The sequence below is a fragment of the Argentina anserina genome, chromosome 1 (genome assembly GCF_933775445.1).
Source record: "Argentina anserina chromosome 1, drPotAnse1.1, whole genome shotgun sequence".
NCBI lineage: Eukaryota > Viridiplantae > Streptophyta > Magnoliopsida > Rosales > Rosaceae > Argentina > Argentina anserina.
Window position 1 is genome coordinate 6,856,672 of NC_065872.1, and position 14,828 is coordinate 6,871,499.

General features: G+C 39.1%; 1 protein-coding gene across 2 annotated transcripts; it reads left to right on the forward strand.

Moving 5' to 3' along the window:
- The first annotated feature begins 9,190 nt into the window (after positions 1-9,190).
- LOC126782996 (geranylgeranyl pyrophosphate synthase, chloroplastic) lies at positions 9,191-11,075 on the forward strand. 2 transcript variants are annotated; one of them, XM_050508381.1, is made up of 2 exons: positions 9,191-10,282; positions 10,344-10,540. In XM_050508381.1, exons 1-2 carry the CDS (start codon positions 9,444-9,446, stop codon positions 10,387-10,389), a joined length of 885 nt encoding a protein of 294 aa, XP_050364338.1. In that variant the 5' UTR covers positions 9,191-9,443; the 3' UTR covers positions 10,390-10,540. The 2 variants fall into 2 exon arrangements, with proteins under 2 accessions (XP_050364338.1, XP_050364330.1); XM_050508373.1 differs by having other exon boundaries at positions 9,198-11,075.
- Positions 11,076-14,828: the final 3,753 nt, after the last annotated feature.

The window sequence follows — 14,828 nt, forward strand, 5'->3', positions numbered from 1 at the left end:
GCGCACATGACTTTTTTCCTGGATTAACTAGGTGCGGGCGTGCATATATATCACTTTCCTCCAATTAACTAGTTGATGAAACAGATTGCTAACCAGGGGCCAGGGGCCAGGAGCTACGATCGCGAGTGGTCGATATATTCCCTTTGCTCCCAGTTCTGTTTAGACATGCTTTCAATGGTAAGTTTTTTTTTAAAGGAAACCACTTGATTTATAAAAAAAAGGGAATAAAGTTAAAATAGCCATTACATTTCCATTCGAAAATCTAATAAGGTTAAGACACATAAAGATAAAATAGTAATTCTTCCCGAACATTTATCATTGTGTCGCATATCTAGGTTGCATAGTGCACAATCGTTGCCTCGGTAAAAACATTGTTAAACAAAATAAAAACTTTTTCGGTGAAAAACAAAAGTTTAATAGAAGGGAAAAAGAGCACAACACACCGTCTACATTTGATAGCATCATGTGAGATAGACTCCCCCTGAAGTCTACGAAACAACTACCTCTGATTAGGGCCGTAATCATGGAGTACAAAGAACAACGTATACAATGTTCATTACATGCTTCTCAAAAGTAGTTTTTAGATTAATGATTAATCATTAATCTAACCACACATCCTTAAATCATATATGTTATACTTAGCCAAACTTAGATCTTAGGAAACAAGATTGCATAACAACTCAAAACAAGAGTTTACAATAAAAATCAGATTCCCGGGTAGAATGACATTCACACACTTAGACGGCCATAACTTCTTCGTCATAATAAGTATCAGCGAACCGTAAAATGTTGTGGAAAGTAAACACCTGTGGATTTCTAATGATATAAAGTTTACAACCTGATCTGACCGGATCAGTTCACAGTGCTCTGTCGAAGTTGACTAACTTGCAAATTTCCGGACAGAACTGTCATACTTTGCTAAAATGGCCATAACTCACAATAGCTATGAACAAATGGTTTGTGTCCCTGGAAAGTAGACACATGGACCTTTCCAATGGTACCACCCCACCATATTTCATTGAGTGAGATGTCATGTAGGTCACTTTGAAGTTGACATATGAAACTGGACTGATTCTGATTTGTCACATTAATTGTGTCTTTTACAATGGAATGGGGAAATAGACCAATGAATGACTGATTTTGGTCTGAGATGGAACTGTACGCATCCTCTACGGTGCCACTGTCGACTGCTACACCAAGACATATGTGAATGTTGCTGGAGCTGCTGGCGGTGTTGGTGTGGATATGATTTATGTTGGTTCACTAAGTGTAGAACTAAACTCATGTCAAAGGAGCAATGCAAGTCCAATGACGAGACATAGGCGCATGGTTAATCACATCATAATGAAAGCAATACTACAATAGTGTCCCAACAACATTAACATATATGAATCTATAGCTGAGTGAAAATCTTCATTATCTTAACTTAGACGAAATAGAGAGTCCAAAATTGGTTTTCATATGAACATGTATGGGTATGAGTTCTTGCAACTGATTGTACTACGTTCTCTCGAACGTCGCAATCTGACTGCATAAGCTTTCCGTGGTCTGGAGGCATTTAATCAAGCAATTAAGGTCATTTGGACACTTTCATATATGTGTCAAGATCCCTATACAGATATGTTATGACCATATTATATGCTGCAAATCAGTTTTCATGGACACTACTACTAATCAAGTAGCGGAAATCAATTATATTTATTACGAGAGAATATAACTTATCGTAGTCAATACTAGGATAATGAGACAATCTTTGCGTCATTAGTCTTGCAAATATCGCATGACTTCATCATTCTCATTACACTTATGAACAATGACTAACATAACAAGTCTAGTTCAACGTGTATTGATTCTTTCCACTTCGGTCAAGTTGTTCATCGTTGATACTTTACAACAAAATAAGAGCATAAGCGAATACATCATCAATTATGAGAGATCAATCCATTAACATACGCGCGCTTATACGGTCAATTTGAGATATTTCTTTTGTTCTCTAACATCAACAAAAAAAGTCTGTAGCGTCCCACATAAAATTATTTGATCGACATGTTCAGAGAATATCTCTTGATGATGTGTGGAATACTTGTACCTACGCACCTTACTTCCGTCTGGTTTTTTATTCCAGAGAATAATGGTCTCCCCCTCATATAGGTAGGAGCCAAGACTGAAGCTATAACCATTACTAGTCCATCTTTGCATTTGCCGCCCTTTTTTTGTGATGCAATACCACGAGTGCCGACAACACCACAACGTCGGCTTCCTTCCCCCTGTCAGGGATGGTGCCAATGGTGCTAGGACCAGGTCATATGAAATTCTCTCATATTATGAGAGTTCTAATCTTACCGGCACATTACAGCATTTATGTGCGATCTCGTCACTTTCACAATTTCGATAAAGTCATTGAGCATCGAATCTTTGACTTTCTAGAGGTCGATAATGCGTTGCACTTTTACTCACTTTAAGTAGTGCGAGATTTTAATGAGACAAAGTGTTACACCACATCAATTCCTGACGTTAAAACTAGAATAAGAACATTATATATCTCACCTTAAGGACGGGAAGTATGTCTTATCAAGGTGACCGTCTGTGGATATATCACATGATAGAGATCCACGGTTATAGATTGGAAATAACGGACAAGTGTTGGTGATTCATAACCAACCAAAATACTTAAGCGTTTCAAGTAAACCCATTGAGATTACTACAATAAAGGCACATAAACAACTTAACCAAATATGAGTTAGTGGAAAGAACATTGGGATCGTATCCAGTAACCATCTGGTACGCACTAAACGCTTGGTAATTTGTGGGTCTGAAACGAATAAGTGTCGTTGCATGCAACATTTACATATCCACATGCAAAGACCGGTATGTTAGTACCTATGAGCTCTGCTTGATCGTATTATGAATGAACATGAGGAATTATATGTTCAACGACGATCTCAGTAGACATGCAAAACGAAATCATCAAAAGTTTTGGAGGTGAACTCTCCAACGATATCCAATCGAAAAACGTACAAGGGATGCAAGGGTGGTGAACCCTTAGTTTGATGAACTAAGCTAAAACCTTAGCAAATGCAGCATTCCTTGTGGAAAGCAAAGCGACGTGTGACCAATGCGTCGTTGCATCAACTAATACCATAAAATACTTAGAAGGTCTACATTCTTGGTTGAATAAGTTCACAAATGACATCTTAAATACGTCATAAGAATGAAATATGATCAATTGGAGTCATCACATGACAAGATTGACAATAATAGTCATCAATTAAGCATGTTTTGTCAGGAGGCCGTATACGGGGGCCCGCGGAGCAGCTTCAGGGGCTGCTGCGGGGGCAGGCAGCATGGTTGCGTACAACCAATTTTTGAATTTCCAACAAAGACATTCCTCTTCATTTTCAACATAAGTATTCAAATACATTATTGGCATGTATGACCTTTAAAACTTAGCAAACCACGAAGGTATAAAACACAATCTCCGCACGAGATCCGTAAAACAACTACTTGCATCGTAAGACACTATGGGTGGTTACACAATTAGCAAGAGACTTGACTTTTCCAGGAGACTTCACCATAATAAAATTAAGAGAGTCAACGTCATAACGTTTCTAGACAATAAGCGTCGTAGGATATTACAAGAACGGGGATCGAAACAAAAGGACAATCTCATCAAGTGTATCACATGGAAATATGACTTCATTCTTCAACTTAAGAGTTGGAAAAAAATGGTATTTGAGCAGTTTGATACCAAACAATTAGGGTGGGAAAAAATATCCAATTGGTGTGGGTGGTCACCAATAATAAAATCGTTTGAGCTATGAAATGACTTGGAGAAAACCAGAAAACTATGTCCAAATAACTCAAAACCGAATGAAATTTTGGTGGGAAAACGCTTCAACAAAGAATTTTGGAAATATGCCAGAAAAAAAAACAAAAAAAGGCAAAAAATTGCCGAAAAACTCGATGGAAAACCGGTGGTGTCAGTGACCGGAAAATCGGCGGCCGCCGGCCGAAATCTGGCCAGTAAGAGGCTGGACTTCATATCCGATTGGAAGCACATGTAGGAATCGGGAAGTGGTGCCAGAACGTCGGAAATAGGCTCGGAAGACCGCCAAAACGGCCAAAAACGTGCCGAAAACGCCAGAGATCATAACGATGTCAAATTTTGATTTTCCGATGTTCGTTTTCCAAATGTTAAGGGTCAAATTCACAATGTAGTACTATTGGGATCCCATATAACCCAAAAGCGGCCAATTTAAGAACCACAACGAGTTGTAAATGTTGACCATTCATCCTAGATTCAAGGCAAATAAAATTCTCACGAGATCATCTTGTAAACAAGGAAGATGAGAAATTTTATTGAATATGTCAATCTTTAATACAACACAAACAAGTTTCCAATTCCAATAGACGACTTAAGCTAAAGTCAAGTAAGAAACATGGTAATACCAATGGCATACTTGAAAAATAGTAAGCAGAAGACATAGTCAAAATAGATTGACTAATCAAAAGTGCGTAGCAACAAAATCTTGCATATCGGATCGGGCGGAGCCTTAGCATGAGGCTCAAAATCTGCTAACTTGAAAATGAAAGAATGTTACATTTCCATTTCAAATGTTCCCTCAATATAAAGATATAAATGCCAAAAAATGGCTTGTGTTTCTTGGATGTGGAGCATGCATCAAGGTTAACTCTGGTAAAATAACGTCGTAGACGGTTATTGAATCACTTTAAATATGTCCCATATAATTTGCTATTTTTTGGAATCTTTTGTCAGTAAACAGTGCTACTTCAGAGTAGTGAATTTCAACTCAAATAAATGAGTATGTAGACCTTGAGATTATCGTTTATAGATATGAGTTTAAGAAAACTCAAACATTAAAATAACAGTCGCGATGACGACGCATATACAAGAAACGAGGGTTGTATAAGTTTCGAATATTCGAAACTATTCATATATATAACCGAAATTAGAAGGGTTGTGATGTATATGGTCACAAATTAATCGATGCATATCGACGATTCTCATGATCGCACCCAAAACAACGGTGTACTCAGACAACCGCATGAAAAAATCGATTTATTTCCATTAAATAATAACGTGACTCCCCCAGAACCGTCACACGAAAAACGTCGACTAAGAAATGAATCATATCCCTCTTTGGTCTCATCGACATTATAAGAAAGACCAGAAAATGACAGAAAGAAGGCTAATAGTGCCCGATAATTTATATATATGTGTGTGTGTGTGTGTGTGTGTGTGTTTAAAAGCAAGAACTTTAAGAAAAACATATTTGTTGGTCTACCAAATAGACTGCATTAAAATGAGATAATGTTCAAATATCTTCATGAAGAAGAGTTGCTTGATGAATTCTTTTTCGATTTTCGTCCCATGACATAAAAATATTTTGAGGATACGATCGAAATCGCATGTAGATGATAAAAGTATTGTCCGTCTCGGCATGAATGTCATCACCATTGTACGATGAGTGATCACTTTTCCTATGCAAGCACGTGAAACATAATTAGAAAACTAAAACGTGCAAATAAATGATTAAATAAATAGGAAAATGAAAAAAGAGAAAAGGAGAAGAGCCAAGATGAATGTTGGGCTCGGAAGCCTGAGGCCCAAAAGGCTGCTGGGCTGGGTTGGGTCTGGGGACCGTCGACACGGGTCGGATTCTGCAAATCCGGGTTGTCGGTTCACATCGAGGATGGTTAGGAGCGCGGCGACGACCGTGGTTGGCGAATCAGCAATGTCAACGAGTCTAGAATGATGTCGGGACTAGGAAGCGGCAAAGCTAGGCGCGCTTAGCCTGAATTGGGTCCTCGTTGGTTTGCTTGATGGCGGCGACATATCTGGGTTGATCTGGGTTGGTGCGTCGCCGAGGCTTGGCTAGACGGCAAGTCAGACTCGTGAAGAACCGCAACACTGATTCGTGAGGGAGGAGGCCTCCCTGGGTCGCTGGACGGCGAAGTTAAACTTCGTCGAGTACTCAGTTGGGAGAAGCAGATGTCGGCGGCGCAGGGTTGACCAACAGAGGTCGATGGAGGATGGGGTGCCCAAAGTAAATTCCTTGGTGCCCACAGTAACTTCAATTTTTGAAATTTTGTTTTTTATTCTTTTCTGACAACAATTTGTCGGGTTTTCTCTATTTTTCCGATGATGCTAAGAAAAGGAGGTTGCCGGAAAAAGAAAATCAGGGCTAAGGTTGAATTGTTTTTGTGGCCTCGTCGCTCTGACACTTTAGAACAAAGTGCATGATAACGTAGTGTATGATGAATAACTGTGTCTTTATTGAATGATACGGAGATCTATATATAGACATTACATAATCACAATCATGTATGATTAAAAGTTCTAATCTATTATAGAGATGCGAATCTATCTCTAATAGAAAACCTAATAAGGCTAAAACACACAAGAGTATAATAGTAATTCTCCCAAAATAAGACTAAAATAATATATGTGTACTCAAAGTGACTCGCAAGCACACAATAGCGGTGGACTAGAGATAACCCCCAATCCACAATAACCAAAGCTAATAATCATAAAGTAAATAAACAGATTAAAAGGCCCAACAACAAACTGGCCCAAGCCCAGAGATCAAACTTGCAATGACGCATCGCCACCATCTTGTCGGAGCAACCCTTGCCGCCCTAATACCCATTGAGATCGTTGACCATCACTCCGTCCCATCATCATCACCCTCACGCCAGTAATAGAGGTCATTGCATTTAATTCCCTCCATGACCAGATCGCCTCAATCGCACCCAAAAACAAACCAAAAGGCTCTAATCTGCTATGAGCACCACCAAGCCCAATCGTCATGAACCCCCAAAGAAAGGAACTCATTGCCCGCCGATCGAGATCCAAAGCTTGGAATGAGTGCCCCTAACACAGTCTCTCCCGCCGATCTACCTCGACATCTTCACCTGGCGATCTAGATAACACATCCACCACTACAGTCTTCTCTCTGACACCTACGTACGCAACTACACTAGTACCGAATTGCTTCCGACCAATGTTTTCTTTGGCCCGTTTGACGACGCCGTCACGAAGGCAAGCCGCCGAACGAAAGATTTTTCTGTAGAGGCGGTTAGGGTTTCTCTCTCGTTTTTAGTTTAACAATATAATAAACAATTTGGGTGTAGAATGAAAGAAAAAATGAGTGTTTTTAATGGTAAGTTTGTTGTGCCGGTAAATTATATATGCATTATACTGTTTGAGTATATGCAATACTGCAGCCTTTTATAACAATACATGTAAAACTAGTTTTGATTTGGACGACTGCAAATATGATCGCCTCAAATTGAAGAGATAGATATGTCAGCGACTACAACGATATCAAGTACAATCACGTAAATCTACTATGAGTTTAGAATATGCGTAAATAAAAACTGCAACGCCTTAGGAGAGCTAGCTTACAGCAAGAGTATCATTGAAATCTTTGAACATGACTGCATATTTGATTCCATCCATAAATCGACATAAGTTTTGAGAATTCAAGAGAATGTCACGGTCCCTCTCTTTCCGTATTCTTCACCTAATTCATCAATGTTGTAACACAATCACATTGTTTTTTTATGCATGACATGAGCACGTCACTTAATGAATAATGGGTTGGACTTTCTATCACAAATTTATGACCTAATATGACACGTAGGCTAAAACTCAGAGGAATATTTAAGATATCTCTTGAACCTGATTGGAATCAAATACAATTGTACACTAATTAACGTGCACTTAATCTAAACCGTGTGCATATTAATCCAAACCGTTTCAATGCAATGCCTAAGCTATTCCAATGCACTTAACATAAAATATATATATTTGGGTACATTAGTTCCTTATGACAGTTGATAAACTTTTCTAAGGAACGAGCTAGACATCCGAACAACTGAGAATTAATTCACTGCACGATCCTCCGATCCATTAGTTTTGTACATGAACTAGAAAGTTAAATATCTACTTGACATGTTGTTGCATGTATAGAATTTTCTATTGTTTTGGGGGTGGAATCATCGAAAATATTATAGCTAGCAATATAATACGGATCAAATTGCATTGGAGTCGAATCAGTGATCAGAGAAATATAGGGACGAAGAGCTATTGTCCAAAAATAGACGTATTTAAGAGTATTTTAGGACTATATAAAGTAATCTTACGTATTGGTCGAGAACAACTACATCAGTCATCAGTCATCACAGAGTTGAATTTTCGATGATGATTATTGGACTTAGTGGAGGGTATCCAGGCAATTCTTTCAGGAATCAAATGATTTAGGGCAAATTTGTTTTGTGCTCGAAACACTGTTGCTGGCTTACTGCATTTTTTTCCCCTTTCATTATAGAATTGTGACATCTGTTTTGCGCCTACTTCATGGAGTCAGGACTCGCAAACCTTTTGATTTATTAAAAATAGTTTCATACAAGAATCTTTTGTGTTCTTATCAATCTAAACATAGAAACAAAACAAAAACAGTCTGAGAAACGTAGTTCATGTGAATCCCCCATACTATGATAATGCATGTGGTTATCATCACGTTCTTGCCGAATAATTTACCTTATTTTTACGAGATTATGATTTTACCGAAATTGAAAAATTTGAAGAGAATTAACTAAATGCATGTATACCTTATATATCGCTCGACAGTTGACACAATGGAGCATTAACGATATGAATCATACGAACTTATACTGATATTCAAGCACAAATTGGACAAACTTAGTTTAAATTTTTATCTGTAAATTCATAAAAATTAATACACTATATATTTTCTCCGGTTTAATAAAAAGAAAAAAAAAACAAATTGATACCTCTAAAGCCCTAACGTAAAGAGTCTGATAGTCTGAGCTAGTCAAATCCGACACAAAGCGACCAGCACTACAACATCCGCAATAACATTAGATTATCTTAAACACAATGAATACACAATGTTGGTTAATGAAGAAGCTGCGACCACTCAATTTACCTAATCATTTTGGTTGGCTAAAATTATGACACTAGCATAATTATTCAAATGTATTTTTTCGAAAGAGGTAATTAGCCATTCAAAGGAAGCCAAAATTATACATGCACCACAGGCACATGACAAATCGAAAATGTAATTGCCAATTGTCCACAACCCCATCATCCTCCCCAACCCAAAATCCTATCCTCCTCCTCCTCCCCCTCTCTCTCCCTCTCTCTCTCTCTCTCTCTCGCTTTATTGCTATTCCCACCTCCCTCTCTCTCCTCCCTCTCGTTCTCTCTCTACATTTTCTATACCTGTAATGTAATCACCACATTCCCTCTGAATATTTTGCCCAGACTCACACGCACCTCTATATATCCAACCCCCTCTCACTCTTTGTCACACTTTACTCTCCCTCATAATCTCAAAACCTTAAACTCTTCGACCAAAGAGTGTCACAAAAGCTAAGGACTCTTAAAACCAAACATGAGCTGCGTGAATCTGAGCTCATGGGGCCAAGCCTGCTCAATGTTGAACCGATCCAGATCCCCATCATTCCACCTCCTCCACCCCAACCCGACCCGGCCCGTTTCCTTCTCTCCCCCCAAACGCCGCCGGCCCAGCTCCGTCGCGGCGGTCCTGACCAAGCAGGACACCCTTAACGAGCAGAAGGAGCGAGGACCGGAGATGCCCAGCTTCAATTTCAAGACGTACATGGTGGACAAGGCCGATTCCGTCAACCGGGCTCTAGACGCCGCCGTGTCGCTCCGTGACCCGGTGACGATCCACGAGGCCATGCGCTACTCTCTGCTCGCCGGAGGGAAGCGGGTCCGGCCCGTGCTGTGCCTCGCGGCGTGCGAGCTCGTCGGAGGTGACCCGTCCGTCGCGATGCCGGCGGCCTGCGCCGTCGAGATGATCCACACCATGTCGCTGATCCACGACGACCTGCCGTGCATGGACAACGACGACCTCCGCCGCGGCAAACCCACCAACCACAAGGTCTTCGGCGAAGACGTCGCCGTTTTGGCCGGCGACGCTCTCCTCTCCTTCGCGTTCGAGCACCTCGCCGTCTCCACCGCCGGCGTGGAGGCTTCGAGAATCGTCAGGGCCGTGGAGGAGCTCGCCCGGTCGATCGGGTCGGAGGGTCTGGTGGCGGGTCAAGTCGTGGATATTCATTCCGAGGGGTTATCGGATGTGGGGCTGGAGCACCTGGAGTACATACACCTCCACAAAACAGCGGCGCTTCTGGAATGTGCGGTTGTTCTCGGGTCGATATTGGGTGGCGGGTCGGACTCCGAAATTGAGAAGCTCCGGACATTTGCCAGGTACATTGGGTTGTTGTTTCAAGTTGTGGATGACATTCTTGATGTGACAAAGTCTTCACAGGAGTTGGGGAAGACTGCTGGGAAGGACTTGTTGGCTGATAAGGTGACTTATCCGAAGCTAATGGGGATTGAGAAATCGAGGGAGTTTGCCGAGAAACTTAACAGGGATGCACAAGAACAGCTCGTCGAATTCGACCCCGAAAAGGCTGCTCCTTTGATTGCTTTGGCTAATTACATTGCTTATAGGCAAAACTAAGGAGTTGGGGATCTTCTTGTTGTAATTTTTGAATTGGTTTGTTTCATAGAATTTACTCAATTTAGTCTCTCAAATAGGTGGGAAGTAGCTGGGAGATATACACATTTTTAGTTTTCAAATCTGTGTCGAAATCATTGTTCAATGTCGATTTAGTCTTCGTTATTTTAGTGCTTTACCTATTGCGTTCTACAATGGTATGATGACTGAGAAATTTGTGGATAGGTGTAAAAATGCAGAAGTACAAGTTGGTTGTTTCTGTCGAAGTAGAGGTTGGGTTGTTTCTGTCGAAGTTGATGGGTGGTTCATCTATGAACATATCGAACCTGTTGAGAAAGAGTGATGGAGGTGATCAAAAATCAGGACATGGGATTTGAATCAGGGAAGCTAAATTAATGAAGGAAATTCGATGTTACCTCCATACATATGTTAATTGTAGTATTGTGCATCCATGGACCATGGGAATTGGCTGAGCAAATTCATTACTTTGTTTTCTCACATTATGGCATGGTCATAGTAAATTCATGAGTCGCATTTTTCTGGGTGGTGTCTTCTTTTCAGTTCTAAACTCATTCCCTGTTCTCCCAAAATCTGGGTGTTCTTCGTTTAAGTGTAACCAAACTGTATACTTATTAGGATATGAAAGCCCCTTCCGCTTGTGTAGGAAACAAGGTAAGAATGGAATGCCTAATCAATTAGAAAGGAGCTGAAATTTGCAAGTAATCAGGTTCTTATTGGAGAATGTACATTCTTATATTAAGATGATTATTCCGGGTCTGTTTGTTTCTTTTCTCCTCTGTTAACGTACCGTAGAATATCCAAATTCATCATTAGAAAATTTCAATCTAAGTTTCATTTCAATAAATCAGGAAGAATTTCATCCCAAACACCAATCTTGACCCTATGGAATTTTTGTTTTGGTTTCAGTACTGAAAACAGAATCTCAAACTTGTGCTCACTCTGAATCTTGAGGTCTCAGCTTTCGATCAGCTAATGTAGCATACTGCTACTACAACTTAGATATGGGCTTCTTAAATCTCCAGGGTTCCTTCTAGTCCCTATGTATGGTGTCCAACTGGTTCAATTGGTTCAATTGGTTCAAAGTTTTTTTGGTAAACTGATAATGTTCATATGGAGAGATTTTAAACACACACCATAAATCTCTTAATACACATTCATACTTAATACACCACCTATTTCAATTCTCATTCTAACATTTTTACTAAATACACCACATAAAAAACCTAAAATACACTTGAATTAAGAAATCACAAAATACGTTACTATTTGGACATACAAGACTACTTTTTACTATGATAATATATAAATTAACATCGTATAGATGTTCATATCGATTCTTGTTTGTTTTTACGAATCATTATAAATTACAATTGTTTTTTTTTTCAAATTCTTTAACCATAAAAATGATAAACAACATGAAGAATATATATAAATACATATATTTATATATATAAGAGAAATTGATGAATTGAATGTTTGAAGAAGATGAACATTTCTTTGTTAAGAATGTATGAAGATGAAATTTAATGAAGGATGAAAAATCATAATTTTTTTCATGAATTACCTTGTTTGGGACTCTAAAAATAGAAATGATATTTTTTTCGGTGAAAATTAAGGAATGAATTGATTGTTTGAATCTCCCACTTAATTTTCCATCAAAATATATACGAATTTAAATTTCCCTGTAAATTTTCTTATTTTAATTATTTCTAAAAATAAATTCTTAGTTTTGATAAATTAATTTGTTTTAAATTTTCTGAATTATTACATGTACCTATTTTGGTCATTCAACATACATGCAAAATGTTATTTGAATTATTAAATGATAGGGGTGTGTATCAAGAATTTATGGGTGTGTATTTAAAACTTCTAGTTCATAAAACACTAAAAAAAGGCAAAAAATCCAAAAAAAAAGGTCATAACTATGAATTTGAACCTACGACCTCGATTTTGCAATATATCATGCAAGGCATCTGCTAGCTAGGGCGGGAGCCCATGCATATATTTTCAGCTAATTGTTTTTTACTATATTAGTGCTATATATTTTGATTTTTATATATTTAAAAAAAAATTAAGTTTTTATTATGTATTTACACTACATGATGGTCTTTTCTTCTTAAGTTATAAAACATTATCACGTTGTTGAACCAAAAAAGACTCATAATATGAGAAAAACCCTAGTAGCCGCTCTCCTTATTAGGATTTTGTAAACCCTAAATATATTTAATCTATTCCTTCAAGTCTACAATCTCACAAGTATCTCTCCCTTGCCAACCATCATTTTTTGTTTTCCTTCGTTCACCATGACAAGTCTTGGGGAGGTGACCTCAATTTTGCCCAATCTATGGCGCTCGCTAGCGGGGATGTCATTAATGTGTCTTTCATGGGTCCTGGAGGATCCTCCGCTTGAAACCAATACCTTTCTTTTAGCCAAAACCCTCACTACTAAAAAGGTGGAGATCATGGATATGCAGGGCAAGTTTCGTGAAATCTAGAAGCTTCGTAGCGGTTATAGGGTTCAGAAATGAGGCCCTCCGTTCTATGTGTTCAAGTTCGATCTTGCAAAAGATCGGAACATTGTTTTATGGGGAGGACTATGGTATTATCAAAATGCTCCCATGCTTATTGAGGAGTATGATGGACTGCGATCTCTAACATCCATACCAATGAACAAGTTGTACTTCTGGGTTCAACTGCAGGGTATCCCGCCGGTGTTGGAGAAAGAGAAGCATATCAAAAATGTTGATTCGGTGACGGGATCATATGTGCAGCTTGATGATGACAGTTTCACCTTTTCAGCAAAAGGTTAGGGTTTCTCGGGGCCTTAACAAACTTTTTTTTTTCAAAAGAAGACGTTGAGAATTACTGCTGAGGTGATTGCGGAGATTGTTTTTGAGTTTGAATACCTTCATGGGGTTTGTCCGCATTCTGATCTCATATTTCATGAGGGAGGTTATTGCTTTAAGCTAGGGAAAATTGGCCCTAACCCTAGTGTTGAGACATCTGTGGCGGTGACATCCAGATTTGCGCCTCCTCTGCCAAAGCTACAACAACTCAGTGCCCCTAGTGGGACATTAATGTTCATGGAGTAGACATCACTCAATCTCTGCCTTCGGTGGCTCGGAATTTATTTGCTCCCAAGCCAACGATTTGGCGCCTAGAGGGAGGGGAATCCTCCAAAGGCCCAAAGCTATTGTGGTTGCATGGCCACAAATTGAGCCGCCTTTGATTTATTTGAAGAGGGCAAGGCCGGTTGACACCTCTGCATCTCCTAAGAAGCCGAAGGTGTTGTCCTTTAACAACAAAGCTCACAATTCTCCAAAAGGAGTGAAGACGTCGGGGGTGAAGCTCACAGCTAAAGATTTCGGTTTGAGGGAAAGTACTAGTGGTTCGCCTAGGCAAATGATGAAACAAAGAAACAGAAAGGTTGGCCCTATGGATCCAAGAAGAAACCAAAGGAAATGAAGTTGGAGGTTTCAGTGGAAAAGGGTCCAAGCATCTAGGCTGCAAGTCATGATCCTGACCCTAGTATGAAGGGCAAGGAAAATGTTTAAATTGGTTTTGTTGCCTATTGCTATGCTTGTATTAGTCATAGAATATGCGATTTTTGTTTTGAGTTTATTACCAAAAAAAGTTCTCTACCGCATCTTAGCTTGGAGTTTCGACTCAATGGGTGATTAATGTAAGATGCAGTCAAGTCACTAAGAATCGAGTGTGATGCTCAAATGTGTGTTAATTGAAATCTCTGAAAGAATAACTTAACGATTGTATGAAAGATTTTAGAAGCTTGCGTGCATAGGTACAACAAAAAATTTCATATAGTAACAGTAAATGTGCAGAATAATTAATATGATTGAAAAGATGAACCAATTTGTAGCGAAATAAGTGAATTTTACTGTAAAGAGGACGTACGTACTAGAGGGATTTTTTCCCCCTGCATTGCTCATTGCCCTTATCTGTAGCTGTAGGCTTTTCCAAGCTCTACGTGCATTCCCATGATTTCACTGGGATAAACCAATGACGGCGATGGTATGTTCTTCATACTATCATATAACTTGACATCTATTACTTCAACTGAATCATCATCTTCTTGACGTCCATATGGCATTTCCACACTTAAATTTCTGTGCTCCCATCTTGTGCTCTAATTGATAAGAAACATATGAGAAAGATCAAATAGTGATTGCTAAAGAGCATACAAGAGAAGGAGGGCAGATAACATCAACTAATATTGAAGCGAAATACAAAGTGTTGGTATCAAATTAAAATTTT

Excerpts from the sequence above, each read along its gene's own strand:
- LOC126782996 (XM_050508373.1), top strand. The coding sequence starts at position 9,444 with ATGAGCTGCGTGAATCTGAGCTCATGGGGCCAAGCCTGCTCAATGTTG.